Genomic DNA, 24,344 nt, shown 5'->3' with positions numbered 1-24,344 from the left:
CAAGGGCACAATCAGTACATCACGAAAAACTCGATGCTTCATCACCGCCATTCCTCGATAGACAATCTAGTCAATATGCAAACTTTTAATCCATTAAAAGTCACTGATAATCGGAGTGTGTTGTTGTTAAAATCTAGATTTAAATACTTGAAAAACTAAAGAACTTGATCTGAATAACGACTCTAGTTCATTACTACTGTCCACATCATCACAAGAGGCTCTGGAGAGGAGATTTACTGCACAGTTTGAAGCTTCTGCTGCTGCACGTTATTACGGGTCACAACATCACGACGCCGACACTACAAACATCCCTGTATGAACGACTGCGTGTGATTGTGTGATAGCTGACATGCGTTACTGTGTGTGTGTGTGTGTGTGTGTGTGTGTGTGTCTGTACGCACGCTCGCGTCCACTGATCTTGCTGCTGACTCTCTGAGCCAGTGAGGAACTCTGGGAAAGCTGCTCTCGGAAGCTCTGGCCCATGTAGTAATCGATGTCATTGGCTCGCAGCAGCTCCTCGAAGGCTTTGGTGGTGTCGCTCAAGTGCTGTGTGAGGATGTGGCAGATGCCTCTTCCCTCTCTCATCTTCTGCCGGAGGTGTGACAGCTCCCGTGCCTGTGCCTGGATCAGTGTGTTGTACTTCCTGTACAAACAGGAAGAGGAAAGGTTTGGTGCTTTGCTTGATGTTCATAACAGAAATATATGCTGCAAGTCTTGAAATGTTTGTTGCTGCGTCCTCTGGGTGCGCGACGGTTTATGCCGTGCAGGCGTTATTAACTGTGTTTGTTTGACGGTGCGAGACGCGAGCTCACCCAGGCCAGGTGGCACATTTGCCTTCCTCCGGGCCGCTCTTGCCCTCCAGCTTGGAGCTCCGGATCTGCGTCTCCAGCAGCGCCACACGGCTCACCAGCTCCTGCAGCTCTCGGCTGGGTCTGTGCGGCCCGTCAGACTGCCAACCCTCGTCCTCATCCAGACCGCTGTGAGCCGCGGTCACCTGAAACGCCCAGTTCACCTGACGGGGTCAGACAGAAGTCAGCAGAAGACCCGCCCCTTTCCCAGAGATTATGTGGCTGCTTAAATGAATACTTGCATGAACATAAACTATCAATGTGAAGGAAAGACAGATGTAAGAGAGTGTGGAGTGAGGAAATCAACAAATCCATTGTACAGCTTGGTGTCCTTACGGGCATTTGATCACAGAACAACTGACCAATCACGGTCAAGTATTCTAGAGAAACTTATTGAAGTATAATATGATCAGGCTAATGTGATCTAACTGCAAATGAGCTGGCTGTAGAGTAACAGATCAACACAGTGAAGGCAGCGATTGCAGACGAGCGTTACCTTGCGAGGCGTGCGCTCCAGGCTGGAGGCGTAGTCGGAGGTTGCCGAGAGCGAGCGCACACGCAGCTGCAGGCCACGGATCACTTTGTGGGATCGAGAGAGCTGCGCACGCAGATCCTGCACCAAACACTTCAGTGAGGACGGGTCGTCAGTATGAGTACCGTCGCTGTCGCCACGCCAACCGCAGCGTCTGTTCCCCGTAACCGAGAGGGAGGTGCACATCTCCAACTCATCAAACTCTGACAAACAGGCGGAACACAGGAAACACCACACGTCAAGACATGCAGCAGATCTTTACTAGAGTTTCATCCAGTGCTAAACATTTGTGACTGAGAAGAACCGCATCAACTGCATCCCAGAATGCTGCTGATTAGGGTGAGGGTCAGGTTTAGTTTATGTCGCTCCAGCATTGCCATCATGAAAGCAGTAGTCATTCTCACATTCATGTTCATTTAGATTATCAAGCTGATAAAATCATTTGTAATGAAAAGATTTGCATTAAATGAAAAAAAGAGTGCAAACAGAAGCATGAGTGTGTTTATTTGTGGCATTAGTGTGTGTATTTGTGTGTGTCAGGTGTCAGTGTACCGGGGCTGCTGGCTTCGTCTCTCTCAGCTTCATTCTCACTGCGGCCGCTCGTCTCATATCCCAGATCCTGAAGATCCACCTGCACCTGTTTGCTGACCCGCTGGACGGCGCTCTCCGCTGACAGACACCAGATCAGACAGCACAAATCACAGGTGTGTTTAATAGTGTGTTTGTGCAGGTTTGTGTACGACTGGGCTGCGTTCAGACTGTAGGCAAAAGTGGCCCAAATTATTTTTGTTCATATTTGACTGAGATCTGTCTTTTTCATAACAGTGTGAACAGCACAAACCAGATGGAATCTGATCTTGCGGTTCTGATTTAGGACACTTCCATATGTGGTCTTAAATCAGATACAGGTCTGATGATTTACAATGTAACTTCAACCTGAACAGTCATTTTGGAATTTGTGCAACTTCTATGTTACTCCTTGTTATTATTCTTTTGTGCGTGTGTGTCTGTGAGTGAGTGAGTGTGTGTGTGTGTGTGTGTGAGGGTGTACTTGTCCCCACGATGTAATATAAACCTGAGTTCACCAGCCAGCGGTCCCCACAATGTAAATGGATTAATAAACATACTAAATGATGTTTTTGTGAGAAAGTAAAAGTGTGCACAGTTTCCTGTGATGGTTAGGGGTAGGGATAGTGTAGGGGGAGAGAAAATACGGTTTGTACAGTTTAAAAACCATTACGCCTATGGAATGTCCCCACAATTCACAAAAACAAATGTGTGTGTGTGTGTGTGTGTCCTCACTGAGCAGCTCTCTGTAGTCTTTGAGCTGTTCGGCCTGCGCATGCACTGTCGCCTCCGACACCATCAGTCTCTCCTGCAGCTCGTGGCTCTCCTGACGACTCACAGCAAGGTCGCTACGGAGACGCTCCGCCTGCTCCCGAAGCCCCGCCTCCACATGCCGCCAGAACCCGGCGGCTCCACCTCCTCCGGCGCCCGAACCGCCGCTGTCGCCCTCGACCTCTCGCTCCATATCTACATCCTGATCATAAAGCAAACACACTGAATCCTTCAGCAATTCCATCTTTCAGTGTCAGATGAAGGGTGATCGTTAGACCCAACAGAGAATATATACTAGTGAACGAGACCCAGTGTTCGAACCTGAACTTTTTAATACTACAATCTGCACTTTGCTGTATGACAGTTAACCTGGTTAGTGCTAACCAGCGCTGGTTATGCATTACCTGAGCTGTGTGCGGTGCTGCAGGTGTGTGTGACAGCAGCGCTCCGAGGTCCAGTGAATGTGGTCTGGTGCACCTCCTCTTCCACCTGCCCTCTCGCAGCTTCACACACTGCGGCCCGCGCTTGCCTTTAGCGGCCCGGACATCTTCCCCTTCCTCTCCATCTTCATCATCATACTCTTCCTCCTCCTCCTCCTCCTCTAGGAACGTACGGTAAACTTTCTGAGGCTCATGGGAGTTTCGCCGGTCTGTTTCATGCTTCTCCAGCCCTCGACTCCTCACAGACGGCTCCTCGTCCACTCCTAATCCAGGCTGTCTGCGATTCAGCGCTTCACGTTCTTCATGTAGAGTGTTTCTACGAGAGCAGCGATACGAAACGCATCAGAGCAGGAAAGAAGCAGACAACAGCGATCTGCACAGACTGAAGCTGACGGATGTTATACCTGACATGAGCAAGCGAGGAATTGTCGGCCTGGACCGTCACTTCAACCATCTCACATTTGTCTCGATTTCTCTGCTCTGCCTCGTCACATCTTCTCCCCTCTGATGCATTCTGGGACATCACCGGTCGGTCGTACTCCTCAGCTTTCTGTCAGGAGAGCACAGTGAACTACAAAACTCCAAACAGATGTTAAAGATTCCATGAAATGGCGCAGCGAGCGCTGCTTTATATCCTATGTGTGCTGATGCATTTCCTGTTGGCACAGGAAGGTGGAACATATCAAAAGGAAGGGCCAATTTCTAAAGAATATTAGATTTTAGCAAGGAAGGCTTTACATTTTAAATGTATATATGAGTTAATGAGATTTTCTTTTACAAGTATGGAGATAAAGCCACAAAACAAACATTTGAATGGTCTTAACAGTAAAGGATGGCGTGGCCTTCATCTGATCCATTCATCATCACCGTGGAGTCTTCGGTCAAACACTGAACTTCAGAAGAACTGATGCTGAATGAGTTTTTGCTCATTAATGTCTCTCGTTACCTGTGTGCTCGTCAGACTCTGAGCCGTGAGTTTGATGTCATCGTCCTCTATGCTGTCTGTGAACTCTTCACTGCTGCTGCTGTCAGGATCTTCTTCATCTTCATCACTGCTGGATTCTAGAAGGAAACATGACAGACACTAAGATTCCTCTTCACCTCTTTCCTTTATTAGTCTGTTTCTGTCGTCGTCTCATTCTGTCTCTCTACGTCTCTGATTGTCTGTTTGCCAGCCAACCTGTTTAACCGTCCATTCTTCTGTCCAGCTGCCTTTCCTTCCTTCCTTCATCACCACTCCCATTAAAGGGAAAGTTCACACAAAAACACAGAACATTCTGTCATCATTCCCACAGCCTGTCACTCTGAATCGCTATGACTTTTGACAAAAGAAGATATTTGTCAGTGTTTTATTTTTGACTATGCAATGAAAGTCAGTGCGGTTCAATGTATTTCTCTAAATGTCTTCTTTTGTGTTTCACAGAAGAAAGAAAGTCATAAAGGTTTGAATGATGTGATGGAGAGTACATGATGACAGAAAGATTATTTCTTTGTGAACAATCCCTTTAAAATTACATTCTGCTCTGCCATTCAGTTATATAACCTGAGTTTACATAAAAGAACTGAAACTAGAGCAAAGAAAGAAAGAAAGAAAGAAAGAAAGAACTGTAGTACTGCAAGAGTATGAAACTAACTACACTAACTATGATCACTAACTACAGCTAACCAGTCAAACTAGAGATCAAACTGTGTTTATTCCACTCTTCTCTTTCAGATGTGTATAAAGACAATGATGTGATTAACTGTATGAACGGAAAATTAGAGCATATTGTCACACAGGACAGATAAATATAGATGAAGTGTTTTATATCTCTTGCATTTTAATTCAATATTGTAATGGGTGTTTTATTGGTTGCTGTTCTTTTGTCTTCTTTATTGTATTTATTCTTTATTGTTTATATTATTTGTAATGTACAGCACTTTTGGAGTTACAGTGTAGCGTGAAAGGTGCTTTATAAATAAATACTATATTGACAGATAAATATAGATGAAGTGTTTCATATTGGTAAGGGTGCAGAGACCCAGAGATGATGTTATAAAAGTCACTTCTGTTCAGCAAGTTTAAGATGTCAAAAGTTCACAATGCCTCAACTAAACTTCAAACCATCTGCAGTAATAATGGGCACTGTATGTCACCGTATGACCTTCGTTTGATAACGAGATGAGCGACCAATAGAGGATCTACACATCAGATTGACCTCTTTGGCCCAAAGCAAAGAAAGACAAAGCTAAAGCTACAGGAAAGCTACATTTTGAATATGATATTATTTGTGATTTATTATTCATTAAAAGCAGAAGTATCATTATATCCTGGTCCTCAGTGTCAGAAGTCATTTCGCTTACTCAAAGTGTCCGTAGCGTGATGCATAAGGAAGACGATTAAGCCATCGGGGGGGGTTATGAAATTAAAAGGCCACAAAAGAGCCGTGAAATCCTGCAATATACCGTGTGTGTAATGCAGTGAACAGAACCAGCTCAACAGCAGATGGAAATGTGCTTTCTTTGGTGTTTCATTTCTCTTTTGAGATATTCCATCTTCTAGTTTAGCGGATCTGCATAATTCATCAAACCACACAAAGTCACAGCCATGCAGACGTGATGAATGAACGCTCTGCATGCACGTGTGAATGACTGGTTAATTATGGTTATCAAACTGTTCAATGATGACTTAAAAACATGTGACTAGTGGAAATTAAATCACATTGATACTGAACACTTCTTTGTAGAATATTCCAGTTCACATACTCACCTGTGATGTTTTTATGTCTAATTAATATCTGAGTTTATCTAAACAATCTGAGGAGGAAATGTGAGCATCCTGGAGGAAGAGCCGTTCCTAATTCAAAGTGATTTCTGACTGTTCGAAATAGATAATAAACAAAATAAATAAAATACAAAAGGTTTTGGCCAAGAAATCTGGTTAGATTTATTTCTTTTCAGTTTGAAGTACATTAAATAGATTTCATAATTGCATTTACAAGAAGAAAGCAAGCGGGGCGATGCAGTAAAATCAGTCTCATTTGGCACTAAAATATCGTCCCGTACAGTCTGTCACAGAAAAACCGCTTGAGGAGCTTGAAGTTACAAAGCCAAACTTCTGCAGGACTGCTGAACGAGCGCATGCGACGCTGCTTCAGGATAAAGCACACAGTGAAAATGAACAGTATATTTCTACATTTGCTTCTAGTCTCAGAAATGTGTCTGTGTAATTCAAATGGAACTCAAAATCATGAATGAGGCAGACAGAACACAGAACATCAACACCACACACACACCATTCACAGGCAGACTACTTCTGGGAAAAATGGATTAAACACACACATATACTGTACAAACACACAGTTCTGGCTGGTTATGATCCTTCATGCTCGACTAGCGCTTCATTCAGATTAGTGTCAGCGCCCCCTGCAGGCCCGGAGGCCAAACTCTGCCGTGTCCCACCTCCATAGTCGGCCTGGACCAGCGCGGCCCGGTCCACTGCCAGCGCCGTCTCTCGGCTCCGCGCCAGCGTCTCTTCCAGCTGCTCGCGCAGCGCCTGAAGCGAGTCCAGTTGTTCGTGTAGCGCTCTAGTCTTCTCAGAGCTGCTGGAGTCCAACAACACAGACGGGTTAGAACAGAACCACTCGCTCTCTGTGCAAATTCACAGTTTTTCAACCGCTCTTAAAGCAGGAGTTCAGGTAAAATCCACATTCTGTCAACATTTGTGTCATCATACAGGTGACACTCTTTCTTCTGTTTTTATTGAGGATGAAATCATCAATCTTTCTGAAATCAGCAGCTTTTGACTCGTGTGTATGAGATTCTAGAGCTTCAGTGGAAAACAATCTGTTCCTCACACAAAGCACATGACTTCAGGAGACACGACAGGAATACAGCGCATGACTATTGTGCTACTTTTATGATGTTTTTATGGTATTTCCACTGTGTGTTTACGTGCACTTTAGAAGTTCAGTATCAACTGGACACGCGTCGTATTTAATTCCTCAAATATTTGTTTGCACATTGGGTCACGTATTAAACAGAAGGATGAGTGATGACTGTAGCTCGATTAAATAAAAATATGCTTTATCTCTTTTGTGATCCACAGAAGAAACAGTCATACGGGTTTAGAACGTCAGAAAATGACAATATTCCTGAACTCCTCCTTTAACTTGTGTGTATTCCTAAATGAAAACGGCACAATTTCAACAGCACATTCATACACAGACAAATGAACTTCATGAGTGATGGATATCAACCGTGTCATCGACACACACTGATATGAAGGATCTGTGCTTGTGTTCTGACCTGTCTGCCTGACTCTGGACGCGTCTGAGCGACTGATAAAGACTCTTCTCGGCTCTCAGAGCTTCATTCAGCGTCCGCTGCTCCGACACGAGCTGCTGCAGGACACACTGACACACACACACACACACACAGAACATCAGTACACACACACACACACACACTTACAGGCCACTTTCTCATGATCTTACCTGCTGATCAGAGCTCAATGTGTCATGATGCCCTGCAGCCAGTAGAGAGCGCAACTCAGAAAGCTCCCGCTAAACACACACACACACACACACACACACACACACACACACACAAACGAGAACACAAGGACAGAGAAACAATTAGATCAGTGTTTCTCAACCTTTCTGACTCCAAACCCCTCCATTGTCCACAACAATATTTAAAGGCCCTGTGACTTTCCCAGTTGTTCATGATTTAATGGAAAAGGGTTAGGATTTTAAAAAATATTTTTAATTGCTTAGATAACTTTTCCACTTTTTTGTTTTGTTTTTGTTTTGTTTTTGGCCCCTGCTTGAGAACCACTGAATTACTGTTTATTTCAGCTTGTGATGTAAATCTGACAGATCCACTGCCTGCTCCTCTCTAAACAGATTACCATTAACTTTAATACCCACTAATCACTACCTTACTAACATGAACATACTGAAAAAAGAGTGTTCAAGGAATCATTTCAGTTATCCAATGAACACACTGATAGGAAGGCTTTTCCAAAGTTTAGGACATGGATTGTGAAAAGCGATATACAAATAATATTGGCATGATTTGATATGTGTTTTACCTCAGTCTCTCTTTGTTTTTTGAGGGTCAGCTGAAGCTCATCTCTGATGGCTTGAATCTCCTGCTCACCTGAGCTGCTCGTACACACAGCTGCACAACACACACACACACACACACACACACACACACACACACACACTCTCAGAATGAAGAGAATTATTGTAATTGATAAAATGTTGGCAGTACGGTGTTGACACTCACCCTGTGCTGCTGCTGTGGAGCTCAACGTCTCGCTCTGACCCTGCAGTAACTCCTGCACACACAGCACATCGTTACCGCGGTACATTTACACACAGCACATCGTTACCGCGGTACATTTACACACAGCACATCATTACTGCAGTTTATCCATTAATGCAATTATTAGAAAATAATCAGCAGAAGTGTGTGAATCTAATGAAGCTTGATAAATGAATTGTAATGAAAATAAAGTCTGTTTTAGGACAATAACATGATATTAGTGATATTTCAGTCGTGAAGTATTTGTACATGGTAGTTTTTGTTTTCATCACAGTGATGAAAACAGTAAATGTATTTCATTTTTTTTCATTTCATTTCAGAAGGTCTGACCTGTATGAAGGAGTCTTTCTCCTTGAGAAGGTTCTGGAGTCTCTGCAGATCTCTGGCCGCAGAAACGTCTCTCTCTCTCTCCCGGTTCACATCCTGCAGCTCTTGTTCACGTGACGTCAGCTGCCGACGCAACTCCTGCAACTGACCCGATCGCTCCGATATCACCCGTCCCAACCTCTCCCCGTAATCCTGAGAGACAGACGGAGAGAACATGTGAGCATGAAGAAACGAGCACAGAGGACAAAACAGGAGGTTTCTGATGACCGTCTGCACCTTCATGTCCTGATCTCTGGCGCTGATGGTGTCGAGCAGCTCGCTCAGCTGTTTGTGGTGCTCCTGCAGCTGTCGGCTGCGGTCTGACATCACTTCCTGAAACAGACGCTCCTTCATAGAGAGGTGAGCCTGGAGCTCCTGCAGCACGTCAGCGGCAGACACTTTTCCCAACAACACTGACCTGAGCTCCTATAAACACAGAGAGGAGCGGACGGGTCAGTCACCTGCTGTGAGCGGCCTGAATGTCTGTGTTTGCTGTGTGTGTCAGTCCATTCACCGAGCGCCTGATGCGTCTCACTCTCAGAAATCCCACAAGAGGCTGAAATCACGAGCTCTAACTTTCTGGAGACTGTGTTTATATCTGGGATTAGCCTGGCGTGTGCGTTTACCTCGGCCTCTTTGCTGTGCGTGTGCAGAGCCGTCTGCAGCCGCTGAATGACGCCGTCTCGCTCTCGTACAGCCAGTGTGTGCTTCTCGTCGCTCTGCTGTTTCATCCACTCCAGCTTCCGGCACGTTTCCAGTGTTCTCTCTAACTCCAGCTCTTTACTGCGCACCAGAGCATCCAAACCCTGCACACACAAACACACACACATTCAGAGTTCATCACAGCTCAGAGACAGCCTGTGTGTGACAGCAGACGAACACACACACACACACACACACCGTGATGGTGTCGTTGGTGTTGTTGAGGACGCAGCGCAGTCTCTCCAGGTCTCGGTCCTTCTCGCGCAGCACCAGCTGCAGTCGACGAACTTCATCGTCCTTCTCCTCCAGACAGTGGAACTTCTCATCGATCGAGCGCTGAAACACACGACAGGACGTTACAGAAGCACACGTGACATTGGCTGTGTTCTTCCTGTCTGGCCTCTCCGTGATCTTCTGGTCTGTAGATGTGTTACGTCTGGAGACTTTATTTTATTTAATTGTTTTGTGTGCTTCTGTGTTTCTCTTTTTTTGTTTTTCCTACATGTCCACAACTACCTTGCTGAGGGAGGTAATTGGGTACACCTGTGGCTGATTTGCTGCCCATTCACCTCAGAGCCACTGATTGGCTGCAACCAAGAGAAAACCAGCATATAAAGCCAGCACTGTCTCACAACAGGCGGAGAGGGATGCAGATGGTTGCTTGCCTGCCACATGGACTTCTTTTCTCTTGCCCCAGATAATGCCACTGTTCTTGGTCAATGATCATTGTTAACCATTGGTGCTGCTGTGAATGTAGTTGAAGACTTACAGGCTTTGGTTTTCTAGAATTTAAGATTTATTTTAAGCAAATCTGTAGGGAGGTGGGTGCTTTTTTTTGTTTGAAATTGCTTTTTCTTGGTTATTTGTAGTCAGGAAGATAGGCAAGTTCATTTGTTATTTATTTTCTTTTTTTGGTTATGTATAGGTAAGTTATGAGTTAGAAATGTTTTGTTTGTTATGTTGGCCTTTGCCCCCTCCTGAAGCTTATGTTTTTCCTTTTATCTTTTACATTTGATTTAATAAATATCCTTTAAGAATCATTGGTTTTGGATGTGTGTTGCTGGGGTGGGAGACAAGAGGTTCCTGTGCGCTCTCTCTCCAAAATGTTGTTACTGCCATGCCATTACCCCTAGACTAAAACGGGCTGGCATGTAACAGATGTGACTCGTGTTCCTCCTTCAGTGGGATTTATTATTTTATGGTTCATCAGGTGAAAATGGTGCTGATCTGATCACTTAATAAAGTAGCAGTACACTCTCAACAACACGCATGATCCGATGACATCACACCAGTAATCACAAACAGGTGCACTAACAGTGTAAATAGTGTCTCTCTATGATAAAGCAACAGAAGTGTTTCTTTATTTTAGCATCTTCACTGAATGCAAAACGCTCTCATGAATCCAATCAGAACATAGTCAATTTTAAACATACAGCTCAGATTTTGGACCAATAAGACTTTATGCACCAGAGAAACAAGCGCGCCGCCATCTTTATAAAATTGTTTTTGAACTTCCGTTTTTGCGGTAGCTCTGCACATTTCTATGGCATCGCTGTTGAAGTGGACTTACTTTTTGTAGAGTTAATGAAAGTTATCGTGAGCGTTGTAATGTTTAAAGCAGATGTCTTAACACGTGTCAGTAGACCGGGAAGATTTTAAAATGAGCAGTTCATTCATAAATAGATCGCTGTGGAAATACAAACCGGAAGTCAAAAGACAACGAGCGCACGATGAAAAGGGGCGGAGCTACACAAGGTCTGTAAGATTAGGCTGTGGGCGGGGCTACAAGAACAACACCGCACCGTGTCCTGATTTGTCACAGAGATGATCACATGAGATCACATCACACACCTCCAGCGCGGCGTCTCTGTCTCTGATGCGACTCCTGAGCGCGTGCAGCAGCGCGTCTCTCTCGGAGGCTCCGCTCGAGTCGGACGAGCGATTCAGCAGCTCTGAATACTCCTGAAAGAAAAACACTGTAAAACTTTGACCGAAATGAAAAGAATGGGCCGCAGGCGTCTTTACTATTGCACGAAAGCAGTGTGTGACCTGCAGCAGCGTGTCTTTGCGGCGTAAGCTCTGCTGCAGCTGTGCGACGGTTTCGTCCCTGTCGGTGATTTCCGAGCGTGTCGCGGCCTCACGGTCTCTCAGCGCACATGCCTTCACCTGCAGCTCAGACCGCAGCTGCTCCAGCATCTCACGCAGATCCTGCCAGGACACAAACACAGTGTGTTCACATGATGCCACAAAAATCTGTACCCAACACAACCAGAGCATGTAATGTCAGTTCGACCGCCCTCCGACCTGTAAATATAATCTGAACATCTGCAGCCAACGGTGAGAGTTTAGAGGAGGGACTACATGTTTGTCCAAACAATAGAAAATAATAGGAATGATTTGCATCATGATAATCATTATTTTTGCCATTCTACAGTCTCAGAAATCAATTACAGCTGTTCTTAATGGGCATATCAAAACAACAACTAAAAAAAGCAAAAATGCTTTATAAAACATCTTATAGTGTTATATGACATCTTAAGAAACATTCTAGCAGAAAATGAAAAGTTAAATAATGAACATGACAAAAATGTATCATATAATAGAAGAAATGTATATTTTGTTTTGTTCACAAATACGGATTTTGCACTGAGCCGACCTGTGCTGCTCTTCTGAGAAAAATACACATGAACGAGTAATATATGTTATTACAAAACAAGATAAATTCACACAGAGCATACAGAGAAAAGACTGATGCTCAAAACATGTTCTTATTCTGTTTTTCACAGCGAGCATTAAAAGCGGAGTAAATATACTGATGAGAAAGACTTGCTGTGCTTGCATGTTTCTGATGGCAGTCGTTACAGGAATCTGCAGCGGCTCATAAAGGTCAGACTCAGCTGATTTAATGTGCAGGTCAGCAGGTAAATGACACACCTGGTTGTGTTTGTGTGTCGTCTCTCTGTGCTGCTGCGAGTCCTGCAGGTCGGCCAGCAGTCGGTCTCGCGAGCGCGTCAGATCCTCCAAGCGTCTCTGGGTCAGGCTGTGATTGCGATGACTGGCCTCCAGCTCCAGCTGACAGGAGAACAGGGAACTGTGTAGCGGCAGTGAACCCGACTCCACAGCGCCCTCTGGAGCCTGGAGACACAAAACACCAGAGGAGAAAAGTTTGACATGCATGAAATACTGATAAAGCATGTGTGTGTGTGTGCTCACCTGTGTGTGTGTGTGTGTGCTCACCTGTGTGAGTGTGGTGTGTGTGTGTGTGTGCTCACCTGTGTGTGTGTGTGTGTGTGCTCACCTGTGTGAGTGTGGTGTGTGTGTGTGTGTGTGCTCACCTGTGTGTGTGTGTGTGTGTGCTCACCTGTGTGTGTGTGTGTGTGTGTGTGCTCACCTGTGTGAGTGTGGTGTGTGTGTGTGTGTGCTCACCTGTGTGAGTGTGGTGTGTGTGTGGTGTGTGTGTGTGCTCACCTGTGTGAGTGTGGTGTGTGTGTGTGTGTGTGCTCACCTGTGTGAGTGTGGTGTGTGTGTGTGTGTGTGCTCACCTGTGTGAGTGTGGTGTGTGTGTGGTGTGTGTGTGTGCTCACCTGTGTGAGTGTGGTGTGTGTGTGTGTGTGTGCTCACCTGTGTGTGTGTGGTGTGTGTGTGTGTGTGTGCTCACCTGTGTGTGTGTGTGTGCTCACTTGTGTGAGTGTGGTGTGTGTGTGTGTGTGTGTGTGTGTGTGTGTGCTCACCTGTGTGTGTGTGGTGTGTGTGTGTGTGTGCTCACCTGTGTGAGTGTGGTGTGTGTGTGTGCTCACCTGTGTGTGTGTGGTGTGTGTGTGTGCTCACCTGTGTGAGTGTGGTGTGTGTGTGTGTGTGTGTGTGCTCACCTGTGTGTGTGTGTGGTGTGTGTGTGTGTGCTCACCTGTGTGTGTGTGTGTGTGCTCACCTGTGTGTGTGTGCTCACCTGTGTGTGTGTGGTGTGTGTGTGTGCTCACCTGTGTGTGTGTGCTCACCTGTGTGTGTGTGGTGTGTGTGTGTGCTCACCTGTGTGAGTGTGGTGTGTGTGTGTGTGTGTGCTCACCTGTGTGTGTGTGTGTGCTCACCTGTGTGTGTTGCAGCTGCTGCTGGTGTGTCTCTGTGAGTTTACACAGTGTGTTGTTCTGGTCCTCAATCACATGGTAGAGCTCCTGAGTCTAGACACACACACACACACACACACACACACACACACACACACGCACACACACACACACACACACACACACACACACACACACACACACACACACACAGAGCATGAATATGGGCTTGTCTGGGTGTGTGTTTGTGGTCCAATGATGCCGTTGCTATTGTGTGATTATTTGAACGTTTTTTTTTATTTTTTTTATAAAGGTTGGCATTTGTGAATAAAAAAGAAGAAAACAACAACTGAGCAGTGGATGTGCACGAGTTTTCTGACGTCACAGAAATAAACAACAATCAGTCAGGATGATGCGTGACTTTTGTAATTCAGTTTTCAAAAACTCTACAAAAATGAATCAGACAAGAGACCTTGTTTTTAATTTTATAATCACATCATTATCGGCAGCGTTCGTATGAGAGCGGAGATGAACATCAGGAGAGAGAGAGAGAGAGAAGCACATCACTGCAGCAGACGATCCGTCTCAAGGCAGGCTCTTCAAAAATAACTATTTAAAATACATGGTGTGTTAAAAACCGTGTGAGTGCTGAACACCCGTCAAGTCAGTCATGATGAAAATAGTGTGTGAAATACAAAGTTCAGTCATGAAACTCTAACCGAGCACGGATTGGTTCTTTCTACGCCATGGCATCAGCCAATCAGGACTAATTCCATATCCACGCAACTATATATATCTAACCCCAGCCTGCGATCGACAAGCTGCGCAACGTGAAGCGCTGTTATCCCTCCTCCTCCCCAGCGCCACCTGTAGAGATCTGCCATTCTTGCAGCAGCCTTTTCCTTGTTGTTTTATTTGACTTATCTGAACAATTTGTATTGTAGCAGCGTAGCAGATCTCGTACGCCAAAATTAAGCCATGTATACTTCATACCCCATGCCAATAAATGCTGGTTGAATTTAATCCACTCCGAGAGTTGTCATGATTGAAATTATGATTATTACAGTAATCTGCAGGCAATGAATGTTTTGTTGATCAGCGAGTTTTCAGCACGAACCAGATAAACACTTAAACTGACGTTCTCTTCAAAAAAATGATGTTCTTCAGAAAATATTTGAGAACGCCTGACGAGTCTTAAGACGACTCTTGTGAATCCGGCCCCAGATGTGCTGCTGGCTGAGATAATGAGGTACATTAGAGGTCACGTGTGTCGCTCTCTGATGTGTGTATAGACTCACCTCTGTGTCTTTCGTTCTGAGGCTGTCTGTGAGGTTCTGGATGGTTCTCTGCTGGTTCTGTGCAGCTTGTCTGATGGACAGGAGCTCGGACTCCATATCACACACCTTCTCCTGCAGCTTCTGAGTCACAACAAACACAAACATCTCTCGCTGTGAGCTGGAGCCGCATTCAACTAAATAAACAGCAATATTCTCCATCTGACAGTTTTACTAAAACACTTTAATTCACAAGAGTTCACACATACATATAATTAAATAGAGTAAAGGTGTGTGTATTTGGCGAGCTGTCCGGGGAGAGGGCTCCAAGCTCGGCCCGAACCCAGAGTACTCCCCCCGGATGTGTTAATAATAGATCTGGAAGTGAGGAGATGGGGTGGAGATGCTGATAAACTGTCAACGAACAGAAGTCAGTCTGCAGTATTTATACCTCTTGTTGATGGTTGAATCGATTAGCTGAATTCTCTCCATTTGTGCTAATTAAGTTAATTATTTGAACCTGCTCCTTCCGAAATTTGTTACAGTTTTTCTCAGTCGCTTTGGTGCATTTCTCACATCAGTATTTACATTTGCACAACAGTTAATGCAGTTCTCAAAACAATTAGTACAAACTGCAAAACCTAGTTGATAACCTGCAAAAGTGTGTCACTTGCTCAAAATGGATAGGTCATTCCTCAAAAGCAAGTATTCGTGTCAGTGAAAGTGTCAGTGTCATCAAGAGGAAAAGTCCTGACACCATTGTTTATGAACAAGATGGTCAAATGGCTTTGTCATGTTTTCATTACACATTACTGTATTTAGTGAGGTAACTGAGTACAAGACACTGAATATGTATGTTTCACATTTTTACTGCATTTGCTCTTTGCAATTCTAATTTGTTCACAGCATTGTGCAAAAGAAGAAATACACCCTTATTTGCAACAAACATAAACTCCCTTTGGGTAGAGCTGTGCACAACTGTAAATGACACAATGACAGTAGTGCAGTGCAGATTGTTTAGTGCTGAATTACTGTCCATTTATACACACCTGTTCTCCCAATGAAATGTTAGAATAATTAATTTACAGTGGTTCTCCCAACATTTGGCTGCACCCTTCGACCAGCCTCAGCCATTGTGAGGCCGTGATTGACAACATGATCCACAACTGTAGCCCTGATTTCATCAGGGATCTGCCTATTGGCCTCTTCTTCCTCTTCCCCTGTTTTGTCCCCTTCCCCTTCTTCCCCGCACCTTTACCCCTCTTCCATGAGGCTGACCTTCCACTTCTGTGTCACAGTATTGTAGAAATGGTACACACTATGTCCTGCTTGGTTCATATATGCTTGTAAAGTGAGGGTTTATGGGATTCAGCTCTGACAGTGATTGTAGAGAAGTGGTTTATCATTGGTTGCAACTAATGCTTCACACACCCCTTCTCATCAGTGAAAGTTGAGATTCACTTGAGAGAAATTGTTCAATTTAGGAGACATTTTCAGGGAAAAAAAAGATTTAAAAAAAATGTGTAAAATTTGTGTGACAGATTTTGACAACTAGTTCAACATTTTTGTATGTAATGACTCAAGCAATGAAATGAGGACTATTAGTTTTATATGGAATGACTATTCAGCATTCACAAGTATAGTTAATTTTGACTGACATGACATAAGCAAATGATAATGTTGTAAATAGCAGAGAGTTGTATGAAAGCAATTGATGCATGTCCAAAAGCATTTGCAATTTGTTCGAAGGAATGAGAAACTGCTACTATGATGTGCACAAATGACTAAATGTTGTGGAGATCGAACTAACTGTTGTGCAAATGTAAATAGTGATGTGAGAAATGCACCAAAGCGACTGAGAAAAACTGTAATAAAACATCATTAAGTGAAAAACATCACGAGACACTTTAGAGTGAATATGCATGAACAAGCGAATCAATAAATCCATCATTAATCCAGTCTTCAGTGTCACATGATCCTTCAGAAATCATTCTAATATGCAGATTTGCTGCTCAAGAAACATTTATGATTATTATCAATGTTGAAAACATTTTTTTAAAATCCTTGTTTGATGTAATCTCCATGGAGACAATATTTTGCCCCTTGTGGTGTATTGTGGGTATCTTGTACCTTGTTGCTGGTCTCGCTCTGGTGGATCTGACTCTGCAGAGACTCGACCTGCAGCTGCGCTTTCTGCAGCTCGGCGACACACTGTCCGGCGGCGCGTTCGTACTGATGCAGCTGCGACTGCTGCTCCTCCATCAGGCTCTGAAGAGACACAACGATCCAAACGTCAAACCAGATAAAAAATTAGATCAGATTTATACTGTGATACTTATTGTAGAAACTCTTGAGGAAAAATATGCTCTGATTTTATCTGCTTTTAATATCAGCCGGTTCACACAGACACTGTTCAAACAACACCGGTATTGGTTGAATTTGTTCAAAAGCAGGTCCTTGTTTTAGAAAATCTCTCAGTACATGATTCTGATCTGGTTTAAATAGGGCTAGACTGTATGTCATCTCACTGCGTTTATTCTGACGCATCTGAGGTCCTTTAACTATGATGCATTGAGGTCAGACATCACTCTGTGTGTGTGTGTGTGTGTGTGTGTGTGTGTGTGTGTGTGTGTGTGCATGTGTTTTGCCTCGAGGGCTTCATGGGAGAACTAGGCCAATGGTGGTGCCATGCTCTCCATGTTAACCTATTTAACTGAAAATGGCATGGTTATCTTTGGGTTAACAGAAGACACTTCAGCGAGAACTAGAGTGAGTATAAAGAGATGTGAGAAAAGAGAGAGAACACAAAACATCTCTGATCTGATGATGGTACGACTCGTACAGTGGCTTCATTCATCGGTGTGGATTTGGAACAGGAGCAGTTTGAACTTTAGGGTTTAAAATGAATCGAGGGGTTTGTGTTGATTCAGGTTCAGCTCTTATTCATAAGCTGATCATGTGCTGAAACCAAAATACAGTATAAACATTTTTTAAAAAAAGCCAAGAAAGAGTTATTAAACTAATATCCTCAAACACAAACTGCAGATGTTTATTTTTAGTTTGGTGCTTCTCATCTGTTTTTACTTCAGGATTCAAATTTTACAACATCAAGTAGCGATTCAGTACCACAACTGTAAATCGTACAAAAACAACGAGACAAATTAATCAAACATTGAAATGTATCAATATTAGGGATGCACCCAAATTTCAACTACCGAAAATCTTCGTCCGAAACAGCTATTTTTGGTTTTGGGCCGAAATCAGTGCCTGAAAAAGATGTTTCTTTAGCGCTTCTCCGATGGCACATTTTGACTGTGTTCAGCGTCTACACTAGCTCTGGATTGATGATACTTATTTCTTAATTTTAATCTGAAATGGTATGGTTTCTTAAACATAAAATCTTTTAGTCTCTGCTGTTTTCCGTTGATGCATTAACATTCACTAAACATTTGTAGCACCCGCCATCCAATAATCACAAAAAGCTTTGTGCTTTCTTACGCATGTGAAGTGTGAATCATCTCTTCCTCTTTACTATTAGTTACAGCGAATAAACATGAATGAACATCAGATACAGAACAACTTACTGAAATGATTGACGTCTCACGTGATCCATTAATCAGTGTTTAACGTCACGTAACGTCACATTTACCTCAGAAAAGACATTTGATGTCAATAAACTCATTAGTTATCCAGAAAAATAACTTCAGAGAAGCATTTTGCTAAATATATGTACTATATTACATATTAATTATATTTTTACTTAACCTGTTAGTGATGTCTTCAATATTTAATGTATATATTTATATATTTAATGTTTGTTTGAATAAAACTGTCATGAAAACAAGCTATTACAGTTTATTGTAATGTTTATATTTCACCAACAACTGGAGTGGAAGCAATTCTGTTATTAAAAAGTTGATATAAAAAGTGTGTGCAATTTAAATGTTTGTACAACTCAGTTTTAGCTATTTGAGTGTTAAGAAGTTTAAATATTTAATAATAAATATGTAATTAATAATTAAATAATTAGTCATTTATTATTTATTTTCAGTTTCGGTGCATCCCAAATTAATATTGCCATGAACCTCATAGACCCAAAATATGCAAAGAGATGAACATGACAAAGACTGAATGAGACAACTGTGTTTTTAAATAGTTGCATAAAACATCTTGAGTTCGGCACAAACCGTGTGGGGAGCGTCATCTGAATGTTTTTGCCGACCCTAAGCAGCACGGACCTTACTGTCCTGTTAGTAAACGCTTCACCTTTGGGACCCTCCTGAAACAGAAGGGCAAGTACTCGTCCTGCACCGAGTGCCACAGCTCCTCCAGACGGGCCAGTTCCAGCACTGGATCCAGCTGCACTCGAGGCGGCTCCGGTTCCACGATCATGCGGTTTGCTCCATCAAACAGGTTCTCCTGTTCTGGACTGTGCAGTTTAGCTCCTCCATTAAAAAACCCAGGATTCACCAAAACAGGAAGTCTGCTGCCCCGAGGACTCCGGACGGGATTATACACACAGTCCTGAAGCAGCGACAGAGTCAGCATGAGCCTCGACGGAGGTTCCTCAGACGCAGCGAGATGCTCCTCAGAGGCTGCGGCACAGCTCCGCTGGTCACGCCGGGGCTCTTCGACGGGCGACGCATCCAGCGATTCCAGCGAGCCTCCGGAGCTCCGCCGCTCTCGGAGTGTGCGGTCACCGTCCGATGAGCTGGATGCCGTCCACCGCCTCTCGGGCACCAGCGTGGTGGAAGTCACGGTTGCGGTCTGTTCCTCCCCACACGCGCTTCCGGCGCCGCTGGCAGAGTAACGTGTGGACGGGCCGCAGGAAACGCTCCTCGCCACCTTCCTGGGCACCTTACACACGGCCTCATAGTCAGCGTCGGGCACACGCAGCGCTCTGCAGCCCCGGCACCTCCGCGAGCGCTGCCAGGACGAGGACATCTCTGACGCGTGGCACGGAGGATTGTGGGTACACTCCAACATCTGGTCCTCATCTTCCGCCCAGGACTCGTACATGGAGTACGTCAGGTCCTCCTGCAGCAGGGCGCAGTACTTGGCATTGTGAAGGCCGGACATGTCAACGGTGCTCACCTCCGTCACCCCGCGGGTCTCCTGCAGATTGTTTTTATGATAAAGCGCACTAACGCACTGGCGCAGGCGCTCCTTCTCTTGCAGGAGTCTGTGCAGCCGCTCGATGGACAGCGCCTCCACACGGGCGATCACCGTGTCGAAGCGGTACATGCGGCCCAGCATGAACGTGCACTTGCTGCAGGCGAATTCGCAGCGGCCGTCGCGCTCCAGGTCGTGACCCAGAGCGTGAGACAGGAGCACCTGCAGGTTCAGCTTGGCTGCCGGATGGAAGATCCATCGCCGCTGGTTCCCGCACAGCTCACGAGCGCAGATGCGACACGCCTCCTTCATTCCCAGCAGCCTCAGTGAGAGCTGGAGTCAGGATATTCACCGGATTCTGAAAGAGCTGTCCTCTGGTTTAAACAGACAAGAAAAGGATTTGTACTCCAGCCAAAAACAGTCCTATTGTTTTTATGTAGTCAAATCCAATATGTTTAAAAAAACAATATTATAATATTTTTAATATATTTAAGCAGAGGTCAAAGATCATCAAAGATCAACAACAAAAACGTAGCGTAATCACCATAGATGAGACTGTGCAGCTCAGTAATGAAGTGCTCAGGGTGATTTCACAGATGACAGTCCATCAAAGCGTCAAAAAACGACTGATAATCCACGCGCGTCGGAGCAGAGATGCATCGATTCTGACGCGGCGCAAATCGTGACAAAAACAGGAGAACAAACGCTGCCGTTGTCGATATTCCGTGTGTCTCGCGCTCCTCGCTCTGTCATGTTTCACAGCGCGATATATGCGGAACACGCGCCCTCCGTCTCCCTTCATCACCGGAACACGGCAGCGGTGAGGGAGAGAGAGAGAGTGACGTCAGACGCGACAGTCTCATCATGCGATACAGTGAAACAAGCATCAGATTCTGTCGGCATGAGATGAAAGGAGGCGATGCCGCGCAACCTGCAGCGCGGGCGCAAACCATCTCACACAGGAGGGGTGCTTCAGTCATCATAACGCGCACGACAGAAAATAATACAGCGACTGAAATATGATAAGCCAAGAAAAAGAACAATAATCTTTGTAATATAATATTTTCCTCATATTTTCAGCGTTCCTGCTCAGAATACAGAGAAGTGATGCGGCTCTGCGCGCTCTCGCGCCCCTCTGAGTGATTGACAGCGATCAGCAGCAGCGCGAGCGTCTAATGTCACCAGACGAGAAATAAACAGGAATGAAGGAAACATCTGAATGATGATGATGGCTCAGCATGCTTCATCTGAACATGTTTATCTATTATTATTTTACTGTTTTTACATTTTGGCCAGATTCACTGGTTTTTTATACCTGCAGTAGTGAAACATGTTGACCAGTGACCTGACCCCTGACCCCTGACCCTGAGCATGACCTGTGAGCAGGAGCCTTTGGGCTACAGCACTACCCTGAAAAAACGTGACCATACGTTTCCCCTTTTGTAGAGATGATGATGAAACTAAAAGATGAATATCTGTGAAGGTGTTCAGATACATCTAATTGTTTTGATAATATTTCATTTTTAGATACACATTTTTATATCTATTTTTATTAGTAATCAATATGGATTACTGTAGCAAATTTCTGTCATTCATGTTTGTATTATGCTATGTTTCTAACTTAAGTTTAACAGGTTAGAAATGAAAATGTAAACAGTTCTGTAGGTTCATAGAGTTTTGCTGGTGTTTGTGTGTGAGTGAGAAATGAATTCATGTAAACTGAAAGATGTCGTCATTGAATGAATTTAATGCTGAAGTAATGATAAATGATGCTCCGTTTATCCCACATAAACTGATGCTGTGATCACTGTGTGAAGAGTGTGTCCAAGAGACTCTGTGTGTGTGTGTGTGTGTGTGTGTGTGTGTGTGTGTGTGTGTGTGTGTGTGTGTGTGAGTCTGTGTGTATGAGTGTGTTTTTGTGACATATCAGGACACAAATGTGTATAATGACATGGGTATGACACAGGTACTACAAGAAGAGGTGACTTATGGGGACATTACTCCTTTTCAAAAGGCTTATAAATCACACAGAATGAGTTTTTGTGAGAAAGTAAAAGTGTGCAGTTTCCTGTGATGGTTCGGGTAAGGGATAGTGTAGGGGGAGAGAAAATACGGTTTGTACAGTATAAAAACCATTACGCCTATGGAATGACCCCACAATTCACAAAAACGAACATGTGTGTGTGTGAGTGTGTGTGTGTGTGTGTGTTTCACCCTGAGGGTTTTATTCTCACTCAGCAGGTTCCAGTAGTTTGTGTGTGTGTGTGTGTGTGTGTGTGTGTGTGTGTGTGTGTGTGTGTGTGTGTGTGTGTGTGTGTGTGTGTGTGTGTGTGTGTGTGTGTGTGTGCTGTTGCTCTACTGCAGTTGTTGTTTATGCAAACAAATATTTAGGCTGTGGTGATACTGATCTATTTGAGGAACAAAACACAGAGCAGCTCTATTAGTTCATCTCTCACACACACACACACACACACACACACACACACACACACACACACACACACACACACACACACAATAGTGACCACATCTGAAGTCTCCCTATTTGCTCATGTATCTAGAGACACTGACCACATGAAAACCTGACATCTGATTCTATAAATATAGGAGGGAGTGTCTCATTTGTTTTCAAGATAACAGTACGTGACTCATGCTGTTATTGAACACGTAATTGTCTGTTTGTTGGCGCAGTAAATGTGTGTATCTGTGATCTGTGATCTGAGACGGGACTTAAAACACTTTAGTTCAGGACAGACAAACAGACTTCAATAAGTCAGCCCATTTGTATTTGCAGACGTCTGCCTCTATATTATTCCCACAATTCCACAGGATCCGTGGTTGTGAATTCCGGAGACTGTCGTGTCCTGACAGTTGCAAACGATTTTCCAAAAAAATGCAGTATTTTCACTTATTTAAAGAAATCGTCCACTGATTCATGAGACAAAACACATCCAGACTTAATCCGTCTCAATCATCAAAATGTTCAGACCATTCTGAGCTGATATTGAGGTTTTCATAAACGTTCATAAAACTCAACATGTTGTGTGCCATCAGTAAAATAACAAGAAAAATTGATGGTTTTGCAATACCAATATACAGAGCTAATCACTCAAATTAGTACAATTAAAATAGTCAAGCAGGCAGGAGAACAGGTTTAGGACCACTTGAGATGGACTGACATCTGCTGTTCATTTAAAATAGCAACATTTCCAAACAAACTAGAGACGATCACACACACACACACACACACACTTCTTTATTTGATCGAAATCATGGCATTATATGATCCCTCAGTCCCGTTCGAAACTTCACAGTCGTTCAGCAGTTCTTTCTGTCAGCCGTTGCGTTTTCATCTGATTTACAATGTAAAGCACTCCCACACACACACACACACACACACACACACACACACACACACACACACACACACACACCGTTCTCAGAAACTCAGTGTTAGGAACAATGACACGCAACCTTGTGGCAGTTTTTCTGCTGTTACTTCAGCGAGAAACATCGAGAGCACATTACTGTAACGAGAGAGAGCGTCCATGTAATGCGCGAACACGAATGTCACGATCACAGTCTGTTCCTGTTCACTCCGGACTCCATTTCCCATAATCCTCCCTGTGTATCACATGCACTCACTCCACCAATCACATGTTGCCACATACAGCCATGCACACTCCATACTAATCACCACACCCAGCTGATACTCATTACCAGGACTATAAAAGACTCACACACACACACCACCTCACCGCGAAGTCTTGATTCCTTGTGACAATTCTGAGCGTTTCCTTGTATCCTGTCTGCCTGTGATTGATCTTGCCTGTTCCCATTTATTGACCCGTTGCTGCCTGTCCTGACTCTTGCCTTGTATACTGTTCTGTGAATGATATCCGCCTGCCTTGATCTACTGCCTGTGCCCTGACTACGATTCTGCCTAACCCTCTGCTGTACCTGTTTGCACCTGATTTACCCTGCCTGTACGACCACGCTTACATTTAATAAAACGCTGCATTTGGATCTTACCATGAGTCCCGCTTCGTTACAACGAATCTCTCTGCACTTCCTTTGTTCTGGATGTGCGCTCTCAAAAACACAGTGTTCTCTCATGAATCGGCTCTGCTCTCGCTCTCAAATGTCCCCTGCGCTCGCCGACCTGCTCTAGAATTCTCTCAGTCACAATATAGTAAGACTGTGTCTTATGAACTAATCTGACCAACTATCAGATTGCCAAGGAATAATTAATCTTATTTTTCAGAATCAAAGTAATCTACAGTTTTTTAACTAACCTAAAAAAGTTGACAAGTGAAGTCTTGAAAAAAACTAACCACTGGATTTAATGTTGTCAGAAG

The 24,344-nt window shown here is 44.1% G+C and overlaps 1 protein-coding gene across 9 annotated transcripts in view; it reads right to left on the bottom strand.

Moving 5' to 3' along the window:
* LOC137002439 (myomegalin-like) overlaps window positions 1-24,344 on the bottom strand; it is a 54,492-nt gene that overhangs the window by 12,372 nt on the left and 17,776 nt on the right. For 2 of the 9 annotated variants that reach the window (XM_067362073.1, XM_067362074.1), the window contains 23 exons: window positions 17,005-17,142; window positions 14,899-15,018; window positions 13,625-13,714; window positions 12,474-12,674; window positions 11,589-11,747; window positions 11,391-11,501; window positions 9,738-9,875; window positions 9,464-9,643; window positions 9,075-9,263; window positions 8,802-8,990; window positions 8,433-8,484; window positions 8,233-8,321; window positions 7,634-7,702; window positions 7,446-7,552; window positions 6,600-6,742; window positions 4,105-4,220; window positions 3,563-3,708; window positions 3,123-3,474; window positions 2,683-2,920; window positions 1,933-2,049; window positions 1,345-1,583; window positions 813-1,012; window positions 402-643 (listed from right to left, as the gene is read on the bottom strand). In XM_067362073.1, coding sequence (XP_067218174.1) covers window positions 402-643; window positions 813-1,012; window positions 1,345-1,583; window positions 1,933-2,049; window positions 2,683-2,920; window positions 3,123-3,474; window positions 3,563-3,708; window positions 4,105-4,220; window positions 6,600-6,742; window positions 7,446-7,552; window positions 7,634-7,702; window positions 8,233-8,321; window positions 8,433-8,484; window positions 8,802-8,990; window positions 9,075-9,263; window positions 9,464-9,643; window positions 9,738-9,875; window positions 11,391-11,501; window positions 11,589-11,747; window positions 12,474-12,674; window positions 13,625-13,714; window positions 14,899-15,018; window positions 17,005-17,142 — 3,625 coding nt within the window. Of the gene's footprint in view, window positions 1-401; window positions 644-812; window positions 1,013-1,344; window positions 1,584-1,932; window positions 2,050-2,682; window positions 2,921-3,122; window positions 3,475-3,562; window positions 3,709-4,104; window positions 4,221-6,599; window positions 6,743-7,445; window positions 7,553-7,633; window positions 7,703-8,232; window positions 8,322-8,432; window positions 8,485-8,801; window positions 8,991-9,074; window positions 9,264-9,463; window positions 9,644-9,737; window positions 9,876-11,390; window positions 11,502-11,588; window positions 11,748-12,473; window positions 12,675-13,624; window positions 13,715-14,898; window positions 15,019-17,004; window positions 17,143-19,140; window positions 22,201-24,344 lie in introns of those variants that run through there. The other 7 variants (XM_067362067.1, XM_067362075.1, XM_067362071.1 and 4 more) reach the window with 7 other exon arrangements.

The sequence above is a fragment of the Chanodichthys erythropterus genome, chromosome 16, assembly GCF_024489055.1.
Source record: "Chanodichthys erythropterus isolate Z2021 chromosome 16, ASM2448905v1, whole genome shotgun sequence".
Classification (NCBI taxonomy): Eukaryota; Metazoa; Chordata; class Actinopteri; order Cypriniformes; family Xenocyprididae; genus Chanodichthys; species Chanodichthys erythropterus.
This window is presented reverse-complemented; position numbering and strand designations above follow the sequence as displayed.